General features: G+C 43.0%; 1 protein-coding gene across 2 annotated transcripts in view; it reads left to right on the top strand.

Moving 5' to 3' along the window:
* The window catches only part of LOC311127857 (zinc finger protein 618-like), a 34,335-nt gene extending 11,015 nt beyond the window's left edge, over window positions 1-23,320 (top strand). The window contains exons 5-15 of one of the 2 annotated variants that reach the window (XM_084159748.1): window positions 679-723; window positions 5,704-5,793; window positions 7,670-7,753; window positions 11,497-11,586; window positions 11,773-11,868; window positions 15,211-15,288; window positions 15,781-15,825; window positions 16,309-16,392; window positions 16,610-16,687; window positions 17,385-17,579; window positions 17,765-23,320. In XM_084159748.1, the coding sequence (XP_084015874.1) occupies window positions 679-723; window positions 5,704-5,793; window positions 7,670-7,753; window positions 11,497-11,586; window positions 11,773-11,868; window positions 15,211-15,288; window positions 15,781-15,825; window positions 16,309-16,392; window positions 16,610-16,687; window positions 17,385-17,579; window positions 17,765-19,401 (2,522 nt within the window). In that variant the 3' untranslated portion in view covers window positions 19,402-23,320. The remainder of the gene's footprint in view (window positions 1-678; window positions 724-5,703; window positions 5,794-7,669; window positions 7,754-11,496; window positions 11,587-11,772; window positions 11,869-15,210; window positions 15,289-15,780; window positions 15,826-16,308; window positions 16,393-16,609; window positions 16,688-17,384; window positions 17,580-17,764) is intronic. The other variant, XM_084159749.1, reaches the window with a different exon arrangement.
* Window positions 23,321-24,940: the final 1,620 nt, after the last annotated feature.

Genomic DNA, 24,940 nt, shown 5'->3' with positions numbered 1-24,940 from the left:
AACGGGTGTGGCTGAAATAGTCGAATTCACTAATTTAAAGGGGTGTCCACATACTTTTGTATATGTAGTGTACAATTTAAAATGATAAACTCAAGTCTTTGCATACATGATTTAATACCACCTTATTTTTGAATATCCCCCTCCTGCTAAATATATGGGGCATGATCATGCAAGCCTCTATCCGTAGTCACATGAACCCAATTTTTAGAACATTTCTTAGCATTAACGATTTTCAAAACCTGCAATGAGTTTCTAGCTAGATGGAGGGTATTGGCTTGCTCCCCACGACACCGTGAATGTCAGTGTTTGAAAATCACTTTTTAAAATGTTTTCACTTTTCATGACGTAATCGGGTAGAACCATTTTACTTTATATTTTGTTCTACAAAACATAGAAATGCGGTGTTGTCACATATTTATACACTGGTATGGTGCTGGAGATAATGAATATGAGGTTGAAAAGTGGTGGAGTTGCCCTCTAACTTGTCAGCTGCATTCATCCGCTAATACTTTTCAAGTATTCTCTTTTCCCCTTTCCTTTCTGACATCATTATTTTTAATGTGATCGATGCCAAATGTTGTGTGCAAGAGATCGGAGTGAGTCAAGCTGTTATAAGCGTTGGCACCACGCCAACAGCAGATTTCTTTTTGAATGTGCCTGTCTCTCTTCCCCCCGCAGAGTCCGACAGCATGCCAGGAGAGGGGGCAACACCAACTCCCAACAGTGAGTACATGGATGTGTATGCACACTAGGGTTGTGAACGTTTAAACAAAATGGAAGAGTTAATGTTAAGAAAAAATCCCTAACCGAAAAACTATGTCCGTCACTGTCCCCCACCACCACTACATTTTAATCACAGTGCAGTTATCACAAAACTACCACTAACGGGTCCTGATCGTCATCATCATAAATGGAAAAAAATTAAACAAGTAGGCCTACCCAATAAGCTTGGGCGGTATACCGTATACTGAGGTATTTGGAAATAGCCATGGGAAGTTTTTCAATATATTTTTATACTTGTAGCTACTTTTTAAGTTAATACCTACAGTCAACTTGTGCATACATTAGATATAAAGCAGATTGCGTTCTTCATTTCACCTGTCACATTATTTTACATTATGAAGCTTACCATAGTTCCCCAGAACAGTTGGGCCAGTCACGTGTTTGTTTGGAAATAGCACTATGGGAGAAAGCGGGAGCAGGTGTGTCCAGCTGTGTATTGTTTTTGTGTGTGTTTTTATTTTTCTTCTTCAATAGAGTGATCAGGGACGTACAACTATAGCTTTCCTTCACAGAAAATACATTAGTGCAACACATTCGGCAGAAAATAGCATCATTTTCATCCGATGACAACTAATTGCAACGCTATTTGGCTGGCAGCCACACAAATGATCTTACAATGAAAAAGCAAGCTCTTTTTTGCAAAAATGATGGATGGCCATATTTCTAATGTTTATCATAGAAAGAATGTAGCCAGCTACATTTCCTAAAAGTGAATCTTGCATTTTACCGGAGAAAATTAGGCTGGCTACAACTACAAAAGTAGCTACACATCAGTCAGTGCTGTCTGCTGATAGAATGTGCATTTGTGCATTCTCATCTTAGTTGAGGAGTGCAACTGAAGCATGAATTTAGTCTGATACCGAGAATAAATTACAATAAGAAGCATTTTAAGTCTTCGTTTACAAAACGCAGCAAGATATTTTATTTGATTTTTTTGTGCCATTTAGCAGACGCTTTTATCCAAAGCGACTTAGTCATGGCATTCTTGTGCGTTTGATCTTTTTTTCCTGTGTGAAAAATGCAAAATTCTGCATTAACGCGACCCCTAAGTTTAACTTGGTAGTTAATAATCTAATTAAGTGGCTGAAATAATAATGTGATGGGGCATCATATTGTGTTAGCTTTCTGCTGTGTTTGAGAAGTCAAAGCCCTTTGGATGAGTTATTTGTACAGCTGCCTCTATCTATTTATTTTCCTCTCCGTTCTCGGCCCCTCTTCTCAGAGCAGGCAGGTCCGTTGCCTAGCACAGCGTTTCTCAAACATTTTGGGTTTTGCCCTTGCACTACACAGCTGATTTAAACAATCAACTAATCATCATTGATTATTTGAATCAGCTGTGTAGTGCTAGGGCAAAAACAAAAACGTACACCCCTTGGGGTCCCCAGGACCGAGTTTAGGAAACGCTGCCCTAGTGACTCCAGACTCCACACAGACATGGTGTGTAGCCTACACATGCTGCTCAGAGCCAGGACTGTTCTTCCTTCAGACAAGCATATGCACAATGTCTAGTTCACATTCGCTTGTAAATGTCAGAACTCACCAAAAATGACATTTGGTAGCTCCTTCCTATATATGTATAACTTTGAGCTGGATTAGCTGTCTTTGCTATTTGTTTATTTTCATTTGCGCTCGTTAGCATATTTAGCTAGCAGCCGCTTTTGAAATTCGCTCTTACTTGTGCTAATTTTGGTAGCATTCTGGTAACAGACGCCCAATGTTTTTTGCATCATTTGGCGCCCCCTTGTGTACTAAGACGGTAATACCGTATATCCCTGGAGAGAAGGACAGTATGACGATATGAAAATCTGGATACCGCCCAACCCTACTACCTAACGCAACAATTGCTGTAAGGTTGGTAAGAGGGGATATGCATCTTTAAAATTATTTGCCACGGATATAAGCACATCGTCATTAACAGTTGGAAAAAAAGCGCTAATTACAGAAATTATTGTAGTTGAAATGCAGCCACTGTCAATGGCCTACTTGAGTTGCGAAGTAATTTGCTAAATGAAGGACTGCAAGCGTCATTTGTGCCGCGACTCACACTACTGAAACGGGTGCGTCTTTCTCATCAAAAACACTGTTCACCGTTTACTCCTGTTTCAACAGGGTGTTATTCCCTTTATAATGGGAGTTGAGACATACAGTTAACAGCATTAGAACGCTAAAATCCTTCCCTTTTTAACCAGTAGATACCCGCATTTGGCGCGTGTTTTATTTTGCCTCGTGTTTGATTTGTGAGCTTAAACTTAGTGGACAGGCTTTTGTTAAACATGAAACAAAGTATGTCCCTAGACTGATAAATCTGTCAGATTTGGCAAGGAATGTAGCGGTGGGATCGAAATTGAGTGAGAGACGCGTAACTGAGGGGAAAGAGAATTTAGGGAGAAGAGCTGTGATCACTTGGCTAGGTTTCTTTTTTGTTGTGATTCGCTAATGCACATAACAAATGGAAGGAACACTAGAGGCAACGTGAATTAACGGTTGGCTTTGGGACTAAATTTCATATGCACGTTCAGGCAGCCACAAAGCAGATTCCAGATGCTTAGGCCTACTGTATGACTGCGGTAGAACTTCATTGTCCCTTACACTTCAGCTCCACTATAAGCTTTGTGTTGCTATGCCATCAGCGTTGTCAATGTGACGTTCTACCTGATACACAGAGCATGCTGTTTTGAGAGTGGAGAGGAGCAGAGGGGGAAGAGCATCTTTATTCTATTTTCCCCTACTGTACCATATTCATCGATTATGCATAAGTACAATAGCTTTGGTCCAGTTTTTTGCAAGTACTCATTAAATTGTTGCTAGTGGTTGTACTAAATTATCCTCTAATTACACAAGCTGCTTTTTGTTTACATTGTAAAGCTAGCTAGTCAAAGTAGCTAGCTAGTAGTAGTCGCTACTTGACTTCATAAATCTTAGTAAAATAACCAGTGGTGTATCGTCGAGGCATACCCGCGGGAAGCCACACAAATGATCTTACAATGAAAAAGCAAGCTCTTTTTTGCAAAAACGATGGATGGCCTCCGCACCCCCTGAAAAAAAAAACACATGTATTTATGCATATCGGGTCCAGGTGAAAAAGCACCAGGTCCATTTCGAAACAGGTCCATTTCGGAAGGCTTTTACTGTTTGCACCTTCATTCTCTGATTTTACACTTGATCTATATATAATGATGAGATGCTCATGTCTCCACCCTAACAATGGGAGTCATTGTCCCAAAGGCGGGAAGGCAGGGGACAAGCTTACGTCCAAAATAAGCCCATAGAAATGCATTGGGCTTGTTTTGGACAGATTTTGGCGAGAGTGAAACATCTTGCTTTGTCTCTTCCTCTCTGTTTACACACACACACACCAAGCCCCTGCCACTCACAATAACAAAGTTTAGACATCACTTCTTCCCCTCTGACAAGCGGTTTCAACTCGCTATTTGCATTTGAAGTTTGGTCCAACAGAATCGGTCATATAGACAAACACATTGAGACATTATTTTATTGTAATAGAGAAGTTAACCTTTCTAATGATACCCGTTTTATTTTGTCTCTACTCCTCAAATTGCGCGCAGAGCAGACACTACTAAAACGGGAGTATCAATTAACATTGATTCTGGAAAATGTATGCTCAGTTTGTCGCGTGCGCATTACGGTACCACGTACCGCTAGCAGCATTTTAGTAAAGGATTGTTATACTAGCTGTCTTGTCTGTGTTTTTATAAATGAGCAATAAGCATAAAACACAATTATATAAAGAGTTGACAACTCGTTCTCATTCTGAGAAATAAGGTAGCTAAGCCACTTGATTTCAACATCTGAACAAAGTGGACAGGCTAGCATGCTGTTCAAACAGTTGGAGACTGACAGAAGGGTGTGAAAATAGATCCAAGTTGACTAACTTGAAATATAAAGATTAGCTGGCTACGCACTAGTTTGTGCTTGAAAGATTGAGACCTGTGTTCATTTTCTATAATGCCTACTACAAAAAGTGTGTCATTAGTGAATGTGCATTATGCATGGTTCTGGTTAAATTTGTAACAAAAAGGTCATTTTCATAGACCGACTTGAAAGCTAGATCAGTGATTATTGCAAAAAAGCATGTTAAACTACTGTATGTTGATAAAATAATTATATTACGAGTGGGTGTTGTGGTTGTGGAAGGCTTATATTTAGCCTAGGTATAATTTCAGAAGCCCTGAATTCAATAGAGTATTGCTGACTGTTTGAAATGCAGTGTATTTGACCTTTTAATTGTACAATAAAGCTTATTTAGAGAACATTTAAAATTGCCGGAGACCTCCTGATACAATATTATCATGATAACTAGCCGCTGATACGATATGTATTGTGATTCTATATGTATCACAATTTATCAGGTACAAGAGAGAGCCATAATAAAAGCAGGGACAAGACTGCCATAATAGAACGTTTTTAGTTTTGATCAGTCATGGAAATAAGTGCTGAAAGCATGTTGGCTTACCATTTTAAAAAAAAGAAGATTGAGTCCAAGCTATAAGAGGAGAAATACAGATGTTTTGGCGCAGGTATAGCCAACTAGCGCTAGCTAATGTTAACTACCTGGCTTTTTTTTTTTGGAGATCGTTACTTTGAGTCAGACTTAATATAATGTCGTCAAAAATACTGCGATACTCAACTGTATTGACTCCATCCCTAGTAAGAGAATAGAGGTCAAATAAAAAATATAAATATATTATTCCTGTACAACATGGAATATGCCAACACTACACAAAAGCAAAGTTGATGGACCCATAACACAGCAAACCATCTACTGGTTTTTATACCTTATTGAGTGATATGAAACAAATCAGTGCTGTGTGCTAGGCAGTGACCAGCGGGTTGTGATGTCATTGAATGCCAGTGTGTGCCACAGACCAGACAATGCGGTCTCTCTGTGTCCGAATGCAGATAGCTTCCGCTACTCCTGTGACATCTGTGGGAAGAAGTACAAGTACTACAGCTGCTTCCAGGAGCACCGCGACCTGCACGCTGTGGACGGTAACTGACTACCTACCCTCTCTTCTCCTCTAATTTACTCTCCATTATTGCATTCCTACTAGGCCTTTCTATTATTTGTCTGTATGGATTCGAGTGGTAGCTTGTTCTGCCTCAGTGCCAACTTTGACATGACTTGCAGTTCCATCATAGTTGTGTGGTTTTGCTAGAATGAATTCCTGGGAAGTTATGGATGTGAAGTCCTGGTGAAAAATGAAGAGCTCAAAGTGCTTAGAACAGGAAACTAGGCAGTTAAATTGCTGATATGCATAACCGTGCATTTGCACATAACACAATGGGGGCGATGAGACAACGGAACCCCATTGAGGGAGGTGAGCTTGGACGAGGGACCGTGAACAGGGTGGGACCAAAGTTGGGGAAAGCTGAACTTTATGCAAATACTCTGCAATATTGCAACGCTATTGACCATTCAAAACTCACTGTACACTACATGACCAGAAGTATGTGGACACCTGCTCGTCGAACATCTCATTCCAAAATCATGGGCATTAATATGGAGTTGGTCCCCCCCTTTGCTGCTGTTCTGGGAAGGCTTTCCACTAGATGTTGCTGCAGGGACTTGCTTCCATTCAGCCACGAGCATTAGTGACGTTGGGCGATTAGACCTGGCTCGCCGTCGGCGTTCCAATTCATCCCAAAGGTGTTCGATGGGGTGGAGGTCAGGGCTCTGTGGAGGCCAGTCAAGTTCTTCCACACAGATATCGACAAACCATTTCTGTATGGACCTTGCTTTGTATATCGGGGCATTGTCATGCTGAAACAGGAAAAGGCAATACCCAAACTGTTACCACAAAGTTAGAAGCACAGAATCGTCTAGAATGTCATTGTATGCTGTACCGTTACGATTTGGGACAATATTTCCCTTCAATGGAACTAAGGGGCCTTAACTGAACCATGAAAAACAGCCCCAGACCATTATTCCTCCTCCACCTAACTTTACAGTTGGCACTATGCATTGGGGCAGGTAGCGTTCTCCTGGCATCTGCCAAACCCAGATTTGACCGTCAGACTGCCAGATGGTGAAGCGTGATTCATCACTCCAGAGAACGCGTTTCCACTATCCCAGAATCCCATGGCGGCGAGCTTTACACCACTCCAGCCGACACTTGGCATTGCGCATGATGATCTTAGGCTTGTGTGCGGCTGCTCGGCAATGGAAACCCATTTCATGAAGCTCCCGACGAACAGTTAGTTTGCTGACATTGCTTCCAGAGGCAGTTTGGAACTCTGTAGTGAGTGTTGCAACCGAGGACAGACTATTTTTACGCGCTTCAGCACTCGGCAGTCCCGTTCTGTGAGCTTGTGTGGCCTACCACTTCGCGGCTGAGCCGTCGTTGCTCCTAGACGTTTCCACTTCACAAGTTGACTGGGGCAGCTCTAGCAGGGCAGAAATCTGACTAACTGACTTGTTGGAAAGGTGGCATCCTATGACTGCCACGTTGAAATTTACTGAGCTCTTCAGTAAGGCCATTATACTGCCAATGTTTGTCTATGTAGATTGCATGGCTGTGTGCTCGATTTATATACCTGTCAGCAACGGGTGTGGCTGAAAAAGCTGAATCCACTAATTTGAAGGGGTTCCAGGCCCTACTGGATTGGCTGTTGATACCTAGCCTGCTTGCTAGCACCCACATGAGGGCGACGCTAACGTGGCTATCCAAATTATTATAGTGTTATGTGTAAGAGTAAGTATCATTGTAGCCCTGAAAACAGAGATTTTATTGAAACTTCACTTCCACTATCATGGTTACTGCTGCTTTAAATAAAGTAACCTGTGTGAATTAACTTGACCTCTTCCTTTCCATCTCCATCTGTCCATGTATGTTGTATGTTTATGTCACCCCCCCTTTCACCCCAGACCCATACGAGCAGGTCGTTCTAGGACCTGTGGAAGACCTCAAGGAGGAGGAACCAGTGGAACCCTTCCAGAAAATAGGACCAAGTAAGGCAGCACTGCATGCTGGTCTACTGTTACTTGGCAGAGTAGGATTTGCGATTGGGCACGTCGTACTGTGATGTTATATATATATATATATATACATACATACATACATACATACATACATACATACATACATACAGTGGGGAGAACAAGTATTTGATACACTGCCGATTTTGCAGGTTTTCCTACTTACAAAGCATGTAGAGTTCTGTAATTTTTATCATCAACTGTGAGAGACGGAATCTAAAACAAAAATCCAGAAAATCACATTGTATGATTTTTAAGTAATTAATTTGCATTTTATTGCATGACATACGTATTTGATCACCTACCAACCAGTAAGAATTCCGGCTCTCACAGACCTGTTAGTTTTTCTTTAAGAAGCCCTCCTGTTCTCCACTCATTACCTGTATTAACTGCACCTGTTTGAACTCGTTACCTGTATAAAAGACACCTGTCCACACACTCAATCAAACAGACTCCAACCTTTCCACAATGGCCAAGACCAGAGAGCTGTGTAAGGACATCAGGGATACAATTGTAGACCTGCACAAGGCTGGAATGGGCTACAGGACAATAGGCAAGCAGCTTGGTGAGAAGGCAACAACTGTTGGCGCAATTATTAGAAAATGGAAGAAGTTCAAGATGACTGTCAATCACCCTCGGTCAGGGGCTCCATGCAAGATCTCACCTTGTGGGGCATCAATGATCATGAGGAAGGTGAGGGATCAGCCCAGAACTACACGGCAGGACCTGGTCAATGACCTGAAGAGAGCTGGGACCACTGTCTCAAAGAAAACCATTAGCAACACACTACGCCGTCATGGATTAAAATCCTGCAGCGCACGCAAGGTCCCCCTGCTCAAGCCAGCGCATGTCCAGGCCCGTCTGACGTTTGCCAATGACCATCTGGATGATCCAGAGGAGGAATGGGAGAAGGTCATGTGGTCTGATGAGACAAAAATAGAGCTTTTTGGTCTAAACTCCACTCGCCGTGTTTGGAGGAAGAAGAAGGATGAGTACAACCCCAAGAACACCATCCCAACCGTGAGGCATGGAGGTGGAAACATCATTCTTTGGGGATGCTTTTCTGCAAAGGGGACAGGACGACTGCACCGTATTGAGGGGAGGATGGATTGGGCCATGTGTTGCGAGTTCTTGGCCAACAACCTCCTTCCCTCAGTAAGAGCATTGAAGATGGGTCGTGGCTGGGTCTTCCAGCATGACAACGACCCGAAACACACAGCCAGGGCAACTAAGGAGTGGCTCCGTAAGAAGCATCTCAAGGTCCTGGAGTGGCCTAGCCAGTCTCCAGACCTGAACCCAATAGAAAATCTTTGGAGGGAGCTGAAAGTCCGTATTGCCCAGCGACAGCCCCAAAACCTGAAGGATCTGGAGAAGGTATGGAGGAGTGGGCCAAAATCCCTGCTGCAGTGTGTGCAAACCTGGTCAAGACCTACAGGAAACGTATGATCTCTGTAATTGCAAACAATGGTTTCTGTACCAAATATTAAGTTCTGCTTTTTTGATGTATCAAATACTTATGTCATGCAATAAAATGCAAATTAATTACTTAAAAATCATACAATGTGATTTTCTGGATTTTTGTTTTAGATTCCGTCTCTCACAGTTGAAGTGTACCTATGATAAAAATTACAGTTCTCTACATGCTTTGTAAGTAGGAAACACTGCTGATTTAGCAGGTTATCAAATACTTGTTCTCCCCACTGTATATACACAGTACCAGTCAAATGTTTGGACACCTACACCTTCCAGGGTTTTTCTTTATTTTTACTATTTTCTACATTGTAGAATAATAGTGAAGACATCAAAACTATGAAATAACACATGGAATCATGTAGTAACCAATAAAGTGTTAAACAAATCCAAAAATATTTTATTTCAGATTCTTCAAAGTAGCCATTCTTTGCCTTGATGACAGCTTTGCACAGTCTTGGCATTCGCTTTTCCTTCACTCTGTGGTCCCAAACCATCTCAATTGGGTTGAGGTCGGGTGATTGTGGAGGCCAGGTCATCTGATGCAGCACTCAATCACTCTTCTTCTTGGTCAAATAGCCCTTACACAGCCTGGAGGTGTGTTTTGGGTCATTGTCCTGTTGAAAAACAAATTATAGTCCCACTAAGTGCAAACCAGATGGGATGGTGTATCGCTGCAGAATGCTGTGGTAGCCATGCTGGTTAAGTGTGCCTTGAATTCTAAATAAATCACTGACCGTGTTACCAGCAAAGCACCATCACACTACCTCCTCCATGCTTCACGGTGGAAACCACACATGCGGGGATCATCCGTTCACCTACTCTGCATCTCACAAAGACACGGCGGTTGGAACCAAAAATCTCAAATTTGGACAAAAAAAATCTCTAATGTCCATTGCTGGTGTTTCTTGGCCCAAGCAAGTCTCTTCTTATTGGTGTCCGTTAGTAGTTGTTTCGTTGCAGCAATTTAACCATGAAGGCCTGCTTCACGCAGTCTCCTCTGAACAGTTAATGTTGATGTGTCTGTTACTTGAACTCTGTGAAGCATTTATTTGGGCTGCAATTTCTGATGCTGGTAACTCTAATGAACTTCTCCTCTGCATCAGAGGTAACTCTGGGTCTTCCTTTCCTCATGAGAGCCAGTTTCATCATAGCGCTTGATGATTTTTGCAACTGCACTTGAAGAAACTTTCAAAGTTCTTGAATTTTTCCAGATTGACTGATCTTCATGTCTTAAAGTAATGGACTGTCGTTTCTCTTTGCTTATTTGAGCTGTTCTTGCCATAATATGGACTTGGTCTTTTACCAAATAAGGCTATCTTCTGTATACCACCAAGACCTTGTCACATCACAACTGATTGGCGCAAACAAATTAACTTTTAACAAGGCACACTTGTTCATTGAAATGCATTCCAGGTGACTACCTCATGAAGCTGGTTGAGAGAATGCCAAGAGTGCAAAGCTGTCATCAAGGCAAAGGGTGGCTATATTGGCTATAGGGTGGCAAAGAGTGGCTATATTTTATTTGAATATAAAATATATTTTGATTTGTTTAACACTCTCTTGGTTTACTACATGATTCCATATGTGTGTTATTTCATAGTTTTGATGTCTTCACTATTATTCTACAATGTAGAGAATAGTACACATAAAGAAAAACCTTGAATGAGTAGGTGTCCAAACTTTTGACTGGTACTATATATATATATATATATATATATATATTTATTATTATTTATATATATATATATATATATATATATATATATATATATATATATATATATATATATATTATTATATATATATATATATTTATTATTATATATATATATATATTTATTAATATATATATATATATATATATATATATATATATATTTTTTTTTTTTTTTTTTTTTCCAGTGGTTGATTTTGTATCTGAAGTCCTACTTTTGCAGTGTGTTAAGGCAATGTTATTAGTTTTGTCCTCATTTAGCTCTTTACCTCATACATGCAATGTATTTTGCTCTCGGGATAGGTATTATTTGTACATTATATCCTTTATGAGAGAAATAAAATATGATTTAGATTTGGGGAATAATTCAATCAATGTCCCCACTACTGAAAATTAAGGAAACCATTTCAGTGAACCACCAAGGATGCTACTCTTATCATTACAGAAGGAGATGTTATATATATTTAGCGCATGCAGATATGTGATATTTTAGTTAACTTATTTTTTTTCAAAAAAATAATTCTCACAGAAACGGGGAGCTATGAGTGTGAGTTCTGTGGGAAGCAGTATAAGTACTTCAACCCATACCAGGAGCATGTGGCTCTTCACCAACCAATGAGTAAGTAATCTCACAGGTCTACAGAAGGGACTTAGTCGTCTGTTGTAGTCCATAACCTCCCTCTCTTACCTCCCAAACTCACCTGGGTCATCAAAACACCTGTGTTATCATCAATTCAGTTAAAGTAGCTTGATAATTTACCACTATTATTTATATGATGATACTGACAGAACTGTCTTCCCACAGATTTCTCCTTTGATAATATGAAGTCGCCTCGATCCCGTGGAAGTGTGGATGGAAACATGGACGTCAGCAAATACAGTGCCACTAAATTAGAAACAGGTATGGAGAACTGACCTGGGATCTGTGCTTAAGCAGCTCTCGCACTGTCTCACAACCTGAGATTCATTCGCAATCACTGAGCTTGAACGTATACAATATACTGTATACCACTTAAAGATGTCAACTTTTAGACCATCAAATGGACCTGCAAATTTACCCAGATCGTGGGTAGGTTCAATCACACCCCACAAACCGTTACCTGTAACATTTGTGTAACATCATTTGACATCACTGTAAACCATGGATGGGCATCTGGCGGCCCGCGGATCACCCCCCCCCCCCCCCCCCCCTTCCCAAAATGTGTTTTATTTCTTTTTAAATTGGAACTCAGTCAGGGTCTCCACTTATTGTTGAGAGTTGGAATAGTAGAATGCACAAGGTGCAATTTCAAAATATGGTTGTGCATCAGCAGTTTTTCTCTTATGTCAGTCACTGGCAGTCACTCAATTAGCCCATGACAGCTAACATTCTTTAGATTGGTAAGTGGGTTTAGCCAGCTACAGTCCCTCAAAAGTATTCACACCCCTTGACTTTTTCCACATTTTGTTGTTACAGCCTGAATTTAAAATGTATTAAATTGAGATTTTGTGTCACTGGCCTACACACTGGCCTGTTTTTAGAAATGTTTACAAATTAATCAAAACGAAAAGCTGAAATGTCTTGAGTTAAGTATTCAACCCCTTTGTTATGGCAAGCCTAAATAACGTTAGGAGTAAAAATGTGCATAAGAAGTCGCATAATAACTTGCATGGACTCAGTGTTTAACATGATTTTTGAATGACCACCTCATCTCTGTACCCCACACGTACAATTATCTGTAAGGTCCCTCAGTCGAGCAGTGAATTTTAAACACAGATTCAACCACAAAGACCAGGGAGGTTTTCCAATGCCTCGCAAAGAATGGCACCTATTGGTAGCTGAGTAAAAAAACAAAAAAAACAGACATTCAATATTTCTTTGAGCATGGTGAAGTTATTAATTACACTTTGGATGGTGTATCTATAGAAATACATGTTATGTCCTGAATAGAAAGTGTTATGTTTGGGGCAAACACAACACATCACTGAGTACCAATCTTCATATTTTCAAGCATGGTGGTGGCTGCATCATGTTATGGGTATGCTTGTCATCGGCAAGGGAGTTTTTTTAGGATACAAATAAACTGAATACAGCTAAGCACAGGCAAAATCCTAGAGGAAAACCTGGTTCAGTCTGCTTTCCAACAGACACTGGATGACAAATTCACCTTTCAGCAGGACAATAACCTAAAACAGTTTTGCTTACCAAGAGTTGCTTACCAAGATGACATTGAATGTTCCTGAGTGGCCTAGTTACAGTTCTGACTTAAATCGTCTTAATCTATGACAAGACTTGAAAATGGCTGTCTAGCAATGATCAACTTAAATAATTATTTTAAAGAATAATGTGCAAATATTGTACAATCCAGGTGTGCAAACCTCTTAGAGACTTACTCAGAAATACTCACAGCTGTAATCGCTGCCAAAGGTGATTCTAACATGTGTTGACTCGGGGGGTTGAATATTTATAATTAGAGTATTTTGTGTAGATCACTGACAAAAAGTCGAATTAGCATAATAAAAAAATTGGGCAGTTTTAAGCTAGATGTTTTTTTGCATTGGATGTGTCTCAATCCACCGCTTCCGCGATGTTGCACTTCCGCATCTGCGGTGAAAGGTGACAGAGCTAGAGCGGTGTTTGTCAGACCATGAGACATCCCAGAAATCGGTCTGTAGCGGCTGAACGGTTATGACCCCTCAATGGAAAGATGAGACTCTCACGAACACGATGGTGTTCTCCGTTTTGCTCTACGACCCCCACAAGTGTCTTGGGACTCTACTGAAGTCGGTACAGCCGATCTGCCAACTTCTGTCTGGAGCGTCATAACAGTTTGGGCTACACAATAATATATGACCCCTCTGTGGAAAGGTGAGACTCTCATGAACATGTCGTCTGAAGGTCCCCCGGTACCAGTTGAGAAAATCCTGATCTTTGTTATTTCTCTGATATAGGACAGACACTTCAGAACAAATTTCCTTTAGATTTTTTTGTACTATCTGTTCCATGTAGTAAATGTTTTGTGTGGGCTAATAGCATTTTATTTATATATATATATATATATATATGTATGTGTATATATATATATATATATATATGTGTGTGTGTGTATTTTTTGGGATACTTCAAGGGTTCTTAAAATTCAAGATCAAATGGCTAAATGATCCTTGGTATGACCTTCTTAAAACAATTCCATATAGCTTAGTAGAACCTCCCCCTTTCTCCCGGTTTAGACATGGTTTAGTCTGTACAGGGTTAAATCCATTTTAATCCCACCTTGTAACACAACAAAATGTGGAAAAAGTCAAGGGTTGTGAATACTTTCTGAAGGCACTGTATCTAAACTTGTAGTAATCGTGGTCGAATTACCGACCTGGGGGCCCACATTGATTTTGTTAGCCACTCTCACTCACTGTGATGTCATATTTCGCTTTGCCCCATGGCAAAATGAGTAGAATTGCATGAAATGAGTTACAAAATTGCAATGTCTTCTCTCCGCCCCATGGCAAAATGTGTAGAATGGCAGCGAAATTGCTTTAAACTAACTGCAACATTTTCAAACACAACACATACATTATTTTCTCCACTGTCAAGAGGGGGGCCGCTAAAATGTTTTGCTCGAAAGGTGGGTGGGTGCATTGCAATCCCTGCGAGCCACTGCAGCCCCTCATGAGTAGTTCAGATTTTTTGTGGCCTCCACCCCCATCAAAGTTGCCCATCCCTGCTGTAAACCAAGGCTACAATCTCCCGCCAAAGATGATTTGGCTCTACTTTGTCTGCTGTGATCCGAAACGCTGCCTCGCTCCTCTTATCTATCATATCTCTAACCTGATCAGTTCCTGTCTCTCTCCACTGAGCAGTTTGTCTATGGAGAGCTATTTAAAGCTTGGCAGTCTCCCCTAGCACAGAAATATGGGTCAAAAGAAATAGTGGAGAGGAGTACTGGGACCCATATTCAAATGCTATGGGTGAATATTCATTTAAAAAATTTGTGCCGAAAAGGCAATGGATCATCCCAAGGACATGATAGAATTCAATACGCAGAGTACCTATATATATATCGTTCCGCTATGGATTAGTGTTGTGTAGGTTTCGGAAATCATCTATCCACCTGCTTTTCACCTTTTCAGTGGGTCTGCACTAATAGGTATTTATTTTGTGTATGTGCACTAACTGTTTCTACGCACTAAGTAAGAAACCTTTTGGGAGCGTGACATGGTTTTCCATTTTTGTCTTGTCAGTTCAAACATTGTTTATCTTTCACAGACAGTCCCTTTAGTCGGAAAATGGAGAGCAAAATCCAGTCCAGCCTGGTGGACACCAACAGTTCCCAGAACTCAAGCGGTGAGCACTGAGGCTCTTCTCATAAGCTGTGTGCCTATGTGTTTTATGAATGTCTCTCTGCACAGTGAAATTTATTTTCTGCTGGGCAACTCTCCCAATATATCAGCTGTGAATGTCAATTAACAGGGAGATGTGTTCTTACTGAGACTTGGGTAGAACACTGCGGTAGATGGAGAGTGAATCAGACAGGAGTGTGAGTGTTGGTGGTTTAGTGTCCAAGCATATATCCACGTTCAAATCGAGGCCATAGTCTGATTCTCTACCCTTCTCCCTGAAGTACGCACTAATTTACTCCCCCTTGTGGATTAAAAAATAATGGATTGTCTATGAAATATAGGGAAACATTCTCTAGCCAATGCTTACATAAATCGAATGCTTTTAACTCCACAAGGGGAAGAGAGCATGTGCACACTGAAATGGGTGAAGAGTAGGGAATCGTATCTAAAAACCAATGCAGTGTCTGTGATGTCACTTTCTCACGCTCTCCCTAAGGTACTCCAAGCCCCCTGGTGGCCGGTTCGTTCCCTGCATCACAGAGTGAGTCTACTTCTCTCTCTCTCTCTCTGCCTGCATGCTTGAAAACACAAACAAATGGGACCATTTCACCCTCTCCATGTTGTTTATTTTGACCATAATGAGATGCAGCTACTGCCACTGATATTTTCCTTTCACTTGTCATTTCTTATCAGTCTCCCTGTTCATTTGGGCTTGTCACACTTGCTCTTCCATTTAGTCAGTGTTTGTGACCCTGTAGTAGTTGGTTTGGATTTGGGCAGGTTACTCCATGGTGAATTGGAAGAGACTAGGTGTGGCATAACTGTTTTTTCGTGTTGTTGTGGCAGCAGATGAGAATATTTGCTGACTCATACTTTACTTCAGCTGGGCATAATGCTTATGTGCTCTTCAACAATAACCTGTTACTGTTGACAACAAGCCAGGTGGGAAAATGTCAAATACAATGTATTCAAGCAATCAATCAAATTATCTTTATTTATTTACATCTTTTTGCAAATTCATTAGTCACAAAGGGCTTCACAACAATCCGGGCCTACAGCCCCCAAAACCCCAAAGACAAGGCGACAGTGGCAGAGACAAAGTCTCTAGGTAGGAAGACTCAATCACTCTTAAATGGCATAGATAGATAATACAAGAAAATATTTCATTAAGTAGGTTTAACATGTGTTTTATATGTGTTAAAATTAAACATCTTGTTACAGTGGCCTAGATCTTGCACCACTCAGGGGATAGACTGGGCAGGTCCACAGTGGATGTGCTCTTGTTACAATACGGGAACCCTTTTTTCTGGGCCTTGTGTTTCTAGAACCCTACACATGTGGCGCCTGTGGCATCCCGTTCCAGTTCTACAACAACCTGCTGGAGCACATGCAGTCCCACGCTGGTGAGTTAACTGCACCTAGAGGGATATACATACAGCAACAGACTGGATGTACCCCCAAAGTGTAACACTAGCAGTCAAATGGGTGGGGGAGCTTTCAGCAGAAGTTTAAATGTACGGTTGTAATGGCGGAATACTTCAGATACTGTCAATTGTATTTCCAACTACTGGAATTGTTTATTCCTTTGCACAAAGCTCAGCCAAATTTGGTGGCCGAAATAGCTGCTGTACATTGCACTCCAAGCTAAAACATACAAACTCCTAGGAGAGAGGAAGAAGGGATATTTTCATCTAACACTTTGTTTTTTTGCATTTTCTAATTTCATTTTTGCATATTAAATTGAGTATGCTCTTTGTGTTACAACCATTTCACCCCTGTTGTTTTATCATGTGTAGCCACTCTATTAGAGGCTACCTGTTTGCTAGTGGTTGTTTCCTAACCCTATGTAACTATCTGTTAACTCTCGAGCTAGTAGACAATAGCCAACCCTCTGGTTATTAGCTTTTAGCTAAACCCACTGTAGCGCGTTGCTAGCTGTTCCATTAACAATTAGTCATTAGCTAACCCTTTAGCCTCTGCTTTAGCTATTAACCTTTAGCTATCCCCATTTTGTTATTAGCAATTAACTAACTTGTAGCTAGTAGCTGTTGACCTTCTCTATCACAGAATGCTAACCCTGTATCTCTGTTTCCCCCCCAGCGGATAATGAGAACCACACCAAAGGGGAGTCTCCAAAGACATCACCGGGCCCAGCCTCACAGGACCAGCTGTGGAGGTCCCCCCAGCCCCAGCCTCAGCCCCAGCCCCAGCCCCAGCATCAGGCCCAAGCTCAAATAGTTCAAGTCCAGATACGGGCTCAGCCCCAGCCTACACAGAGAAACCACTACACCAACCGTGAGTAGGCTACTATTAATCATCACTGTCACTGAATAGATATGGCCACACTGCCTATGAATACACACACTCAAACTCGTTCTCCTCTCTCTACCTCTCTTTCCCATATATTCCCTGTTTTTCCTCTTTCTCCTTCCATCTCTTCTCACTCTCTCCTCTCTCTCACTGCCTCTCTCTATCCACAGAGAACAGTGGTGGACTACCGGAGAAGGAGAGGCAGCAGGTGGCCGAACGTCTCCTGAGGGTGATGTGTACAGACCTGGGTGTGCTCAACATGCTCAATAGCAAGGACTTCCTGAAGCTGGCCCAGACTCTGGTGGACACGGGCGCCCGCCATGGTGCCTACTCCACCCGCGAAGCCCTGGGCAACATGAGCTCGCTGGCCCTGCGTCAGCTTCCCCGCATGTACAACCAGATCAAGGTGAAGGTGACCTGCGCCCTGGGCTCAAACTCCTCACTGGGCATTGCCGTCACCTGCCACTCCCAGACAGTGGGGCCTGACGCCTGCCTAGTGCTGACAGCCTACCAGGTGGAGGGGTCCAGGCTCAAGCGCTACGTTCTAGGCGTCAAGGAGGCAGACCTGAGGGAGGGACCCGAGCAGGTGCACCAGTGGACCCAGAACGTGCTGTCGGAGTTCGTCATGTCGGACATCCGCACAGTATATGTGACTGAGCCGAGGGTGTCTGCGGTGGGGGTGGGGGGCTCGCCGCTGGCTGGAGGCGGGCGGGGGAGGGTGTGTCTGCGGTGCGCCGGGTGCTCGCTGGGTGTAGTGGTCCAGGCAGTGCTGGGGAAGCGCAGCCTGCAGGCGCGGGGGCTCCACGAATTGACTGAGCTGCTGGCTGCCTGCCGCGACATTGCTGCCTCCACCAGCCTCTCGTTGCGCGACGACTCCACCAGCGCCGCCATGGACGAGGGCACGTCTAACCCCTCCGCTCCCCCCAGGCCTAGCCACACCCCTCCCTGTTGGGACCGCACGGCTGAGGCCCTGCTTCAGGTGCACGCCCACTTTGAGCAGATCTGTGAGGCATATGGGAGGAGCAAGGCCACAGCTTCCACGCTGCAGGGCCTCAACAAACACCTGCTGGGGACGCTGGCCTGCCTGCTGGCCCCCCTGCGCCTGGCCGCCCTGGAGCTCAGCAACCAGAGGAGGCCCACCCTGCAGCAGGTGCTACCTGTCTACCTGCGCCTGGAGAAACTGTTCACCTCCAAGGCTGGGGAGGTGGGGACCGCCAGCAAGCTCTGCCACTACTTCCTGGAAGCCCTGAAGGAGAACTTTAAGGTGGAGAAAGCCCACCAGGTAGCCATGGTCCTGGATCCTCAGCTGAAGCTGCGTCCCGTCCCAGCCTACCAGCATGAGGAGATCATCGCCCGTGCCTGCGAGATGGCCACAGACCCCCGCGACGGGGGGCAAGCCACCGGCGGGGGGTCCGGAGTTGAGGACATGGATGGACCCTCAACACCCAAACGGCTTCGCGTGGATGTCCCCGGTGGTGGAGTGAACGCCAGAGGGGTAGTAGCCGTGTCGTCGGAGGCGTCGTCAGATGAAAGCCAGACCCAGGTGAGACAGGAGGTGTTCCAGTATCTGGCTGAACCGCTCCTCCAGGGCACCACCCCAGACCTCTTCCACTACTGGAGCACCACGGTGGGCGACCGCTTCCCCAGACTGGCACGCCTAGCACTGTGGCTGCTGGCCGTGCCCGCCGTGGGCGTCCGCAGCGAGTGTGTGAGCGTGTGTGAGCAGAGCCTGGCCATGAAGAGGAGGCAGCAGGTCACCGCCGAGGAGATGAACAAACTTGTCTTCCTGCGCTCCAACATGGCCTGAACATTACGGTCCGACCACCAACGCTGACCTAACCACGACCTTTCCACCAATGACTACACAGGCTATCTACAGAGGGATAGGGGAGCCCAGAGGGGCCATACTCGTGAACGTTTGCTTAGACCCAAGGTTTATACCTGTGGTCTAAAATGGCTAGCTGCTAGCGTTTCTCATAGGCCAACCTGGCACAATTAGCCATGATGCTGAGGACGACCAGCTGAGCACGTAATTAAATCCTGTAACAGATTCTGTATCAGCCAATTAAAATAATTGACGTAGTTGGACGTGATCCAACACATTTTCACGAAAGCGTCCTTACCAGAAGTCCACTGGCACGTTCTGATAATCAAAGTAACTAGCTAGTTTACAGTGTAGAACGTCTAGTTCCTGACAATTGTCACAACTTGCAGCGTAGGTTCGAGTCCCCCGTGTCATGTTTTTATTTTATTTTATCAAACACCCGGACTGGTTGGATACTGTTCAAGGAGGCGAGGAATAGGGGGTCTTCTCAAGATGCTGATCTGGTTAGTGCCAAATGCAACAACAAATAATTATCAGCGGTTCAATGGCTTAAAATTCATAGGATAAATGACAAGGATGGTAAAGGTGTTGCATATGGTGCTTGCAAGTAACCTCTGTTATTCATTGGGCCTTAAAGATCTCTCTCTGTCTTTCGCTGATTCACTTCTGACCTAGTCTCGTCCACCAGCCGGCTCTGCCTCTGTCGAACAGTCTGGTTTCACAGCGCCTCAGAACGAGACTTGGCCGGAAGTCTATGGCAGGAGCAGATGAAACAACCACTGGTTTTAATTGGCTGGTCTCTCAGTCCATCACCATCTAGCATAACCTTTAGAACCTCCCCCCTACATTGCGCGAGCAGCGCAACTGATTTAAACAAGGAAGTGAGTTCTGAAAGTATGCATCTTAGAAATAGTTTTCACATATAAACGTTATATGCTGAACTCAGAATCAACTGGGCTTCCCAAAATTAATATGATCAATGTGATAGAACATTTATTTTGATTGGAGATTTAGGACATTTTTCAAAGTCCCATGTAATACAGCTGTAGCGGCTCGCTCTACATCGACATATTATTCATTTAGCAGACACTCTTATCCAGAGCGACTTACAGTACTGGGTGTATACATTTTCATACTTTTTTTCATGCTGGTCCTACGTGGGAATCAAACCCCCAGTCCTGGCATTGCAAGCGCCATGCTCTACCAACCGAGCTACACAAGACCACAGGACCTCTCCCGCCTTGATTTTTAACCGCACACTTTTCAAGTCCCACTTTGTTGCACTGTGTTACCAGGCGAGGTTACTTCTGTCCCTATACGTCATAGTCAACTTCATGCCTTTTACATTGTTATCAAATTGCCTTTTCACCATTTCTTCCATGGCGTGTAGTTGTCTGACTATAGTAACTATTTGAAGGACTAAACTAGGTATACATTAGACAACGATACAAATCTTTACATCGTTGGCGCACTCACATTATCTGAATTGACTGCATAATCTTGTCACCCTGACCGGTGTGCTCACATTACACCAGTTTGCTCACATTGCGACCTGTCTAGACCCCTCCCTGTCCTGCTATTTCCAGATGTGTCATGGCCCACCTCCTACTCTGTTGCTGTAGCCGAGCAACGGAGGACAAGTTGCAAGTCACATCGTAGCACCCCCCTCACTACACAAGACACGACTGAAAATTTCTGGCAGAAAAATTATCGGGACCTAAAATGTGGATCGGCAGAGCGCAAAACCCATAATCTCACTTCTTTCACCCAATCACATTATGTGAAGTACGACGTCTTGGTCAGAGCCTACGACATCACGATTTACCTTCGATCGCAGAAAATTTGTAGTGGATCCCAAATCGTGGCAAAATCGCAGTTTATAATCGTGTAATGTATGGCCAGCTTAAGGCGAGTGTGCGCTCCAGTGGTTGTGTAGGGCCTGGGCTCAGATCCATTCTGGACAATGGTGCGATTAGACTCCACTGTGTTACTGAGTAACTATACTGAATGACTTGACGGTAGGGGTGGATGTGTTTTGGAACTCGTTGGCCTGATTGCCCCAGGACTGTTAGTGGCATCTTTCAACTTTTTCTATGTGAGATGGTGTCTTTGAGTCTGGTCCTCCCATTGTCTTTAGCCATGTTGTTTTTAAAGACAGTCTTTCACTACACCAAACATCACTTGTCTTTATGTACTATGTTTGTCAGTTTCTCATATTTATTAGTCTTTCTTAGACTTCATTTGTCGTTTGTACTTTTTACATCAAAGATAGACCCATGTGTTAATTTATCCAAAAGCAAGTAGTCCAAAGAAACTTACTGGTGTGGCTGTTATGGTTTCATGCTTTTAATTAATGCACTGGATTTGTTTGTATGATTTCGATTGAAGGATTAAATGTTTTGGCAATGTATGTTCATCCTTCCCCGCACTTGAGTTTTGTCTGTCCTCCATTCAGTGACACAAGTTCCACTTTCTAATTTAGGAGTTAAGTGTGTGAAATCTTTGTTGCCTTTGTACAAACTTGCACAACGTAGTTGGAATGTGCATAATGTCTCAAACGGCTTGACCAATACTATATTGGAAGTGAGTGTCACACACCGAGGTACATCTTGATAACATTCCCATTCAGTATAGATAGTTCAGACTTAACTTTCCTCTGTCCAAAGCAATGGTGTGCTTTTTTACCTCAAGTTCTATGACTGAAGGACATACAGTAAAGGCTCTGGTCTGTCCGACATGATGATTTTGGATCTGTCCAATATGATAAAATAGTAAGTGTAGCATATAGATAATGGAACTGAAATTGATGTTTTAGTTTTTAAGTGTTCTTTTTTAGAGCAGCTGTAGTGAAGGGATTTTACCTGTAGATCTTAAATTAGGATTTCAAGCAGAAAATGATCCTGGACATGCAGTCAGTCGTTGATGTGGCTATCTCCAATACTACTACTACTACTATTGCCTCATATACTTTCTTTGGTAAGATTAGAATTATTACAAGATATGCATGTAATCAATATTAGAGTACTGATCTATTCTATCATATAAGCCAGTGTGTTTCTTCTAAGACGGAACAGTTTCAGGGGGTTAGAAGTTGCTCATAGGCACAGATCTAAAGATCTGCTTAACCTCCCCAAGTCCTAGCTTTAAACATTAGGGGCAAAGGCACAAAACTGACTTTAGCTCAGAGTCTAAGGGCAACTTCGTTGTACTCCTTTCAGGGGTGGCAGTATGTAAATACAAGATAACTGCTGTTTTATTCCACTAGAGGGAGCAAGTGTTGCAGAAATGGGTAGCACCGTTGATAACACCATACCTCTTTTTATAAACTAGCATTTCAAAGGTTTTGATACACACAACTCAAGCTAAATACTGTTATAGAGAACTACATTCAAAAAATAAAATAATATTGCTGCTAACTTATGACTTCGCAGAAACACAGGTCTCGTTCTTTTTCCAGTGGGTGTGTTGAAAGAAGATGCTAATGTTAACTGTAAATACAAGATGGCTAACATGAATACTCTTTCCCTCTCGTTCAGAATTTGACTATTCTCAATTCTAACAGAGCATTAATGTTGTGTTTATCTTATTTTATGGAGAATTGTCATTCTTTGTAATTTTTATACTCTGCTGGGCTGCAAAAAATTGATTTCATGTTGCTTATTTTGATTCCATAATTTGTCTTTTTATCACGCTTTGGCAGATCGTTTTTTGGATTTGAGTTGTCTTATCGGTAGGCCTAATTTATACTTTTGTAGTGACACTATTTTTATACTACTGATAGGATCAAGAGTCTTTTGTCAGATGTGACAGCGCTGTACAATGTTTTGAAATACATTACCCACTGTAGTATGTGCTGTGTGAATAAACTGGCTGAAATGAACATCATCAGCCTCTGGCTGTGCTCTTATGTGCAGTGTCCATGCATTGACTGGAGTGTGTGTAAGACAGAAAGGACTGAGACACCCTCCATTCAGAAATGAACGTGATGAGAGACAGGTGGCTGCTTTTCAGTGGAATAGAAAGAGAGGGCGAGCAAGGCCTTACACAGTGGCTGAGTGAGAGACTGAGGGGGCGAATACGCCTTACATAAAGGCAGAGTGAGGGAGAGGACTCACATGTAAGGAAAAGGAGAGCGATGCCTTACAGAGAGGCTGGTTGGTTGGAGGTGCGTGCAAGGGTTCCCCGGGGGCCACTGGTGGGACGAGGGAGTAGGAGAGGGGGAGCGTGGGTCTCGGCCTGCTGTCTTTTTTCCTCCCTTCGCACCCGGGTCACTGAGCCCCTGAGGCACTGCAGACTGCAGCCATGCAGAAACACCCGCGCTGGTTTCCAAGGTTACTCCCACCACAAGCCTACCCGCGAAAGCTAATTCACAGCACATGCGGCCTCCCCTTCTCCCTCCCTGCCCCACTGCTGAAGGTGAGTTTTTCCACACCGTTTCACCACAGAGTTGGACGTTTGCTTAAAGCACAAGTATTAGGGAAGCTCTCATTTTCAGTCTTTTAGAAAGCAAAGGGGGTGGAGGAAAAAACAACCCACCACTTATTAGACTATTACATCCCATTATGTGCTAGTGAGAGAAGTTGTTGCAGATCAGCTCTTTCTAGGGGTAGTATCCAAATACAGGTAACTGCCAAAATAAAGGAACACCATTCTTCCACGAGAATTTACATAATTTGGTGTTTTGTTGTTGAAAGTGGTGGAAAACGCTGTCTTAGGTGCATCTCCAGAATCTCCCATGTGTTCAATTGGGTTGAGATCATTTTTATATGTGACCATAATGGGACGTTTTTTATTCAGTTAATTAATAAAGGAACCACACCTGTGTGGAAACACCTGCTTGATAAAATACTTTATCCCTCATTTATTCAAGTGTTTCCTTTTTTGGCATTTACCTGTATGTTGTGCACGTACAATGCGTTTTCACATTAACTTTAGCACCTCTATATAACCTGTAGCTTTAGAACTAATTTAACCGGACTTGTGCTACATTACATTGGCAGGCAGGAGTTCGTTTTCGAGGACTCTGGGATTGAGGGGTTACCCTGTTTACACCCTGGGCCAGCAGGTGGCAGTACCAGGCTTTAGCTCGATTTAGCTCAAGCCGTTCTTAAGGGGTGAACTGGGAACACATTGATAGATAGCCCAACTCCAGGTAACCTTTGGCTTTGCTGAGCTGTGCATTATGGGGCAGGAAAAGGGGCATGGATCTCTCTCAGACATGCATGTAAGGACTGGAAGTGGGAGGCAGATTTATTGAACAGGTAACTGCTGCCAAAACTAGAGGGCCATACAATCATAATAGTTTTTGGCTTTGTTTTGCGGCCTCTGTCTAGCGTACGTGTGTATGTTTATTTTATATTCCATATACATGGAGACAGGAGTGAAACTCGATAGCCTGGAAGTGTGATGGGTATTTGCACTCCTTCTGTGTTACCCTCTAGTTAAATGGGAGACAACTTTCTTTTTCCTGGGGTTTTTCATCCAGGTGCAGCCAGTAGTGAATTCCCAGAGTTTGATGAAT

This window comes from Coregonus lavaretus, assembly GCF_964263955.1.
Source record: "Coregonus lavaretus genome assembly, chromosome: 4".
In the NCBI taxonomy this organism is placed as follows: domain Eukaryota; kingdom Metazoa; phylum Chordata; class Actinopteri; order Salmoniformes; family Salmonidae; genus Coregonus; species Coregonus lavaretus.
Note: the sequence above shows the minus strand (reverse complement) of the source record. Positions and strands in the feature narration are given on the sequence as shown.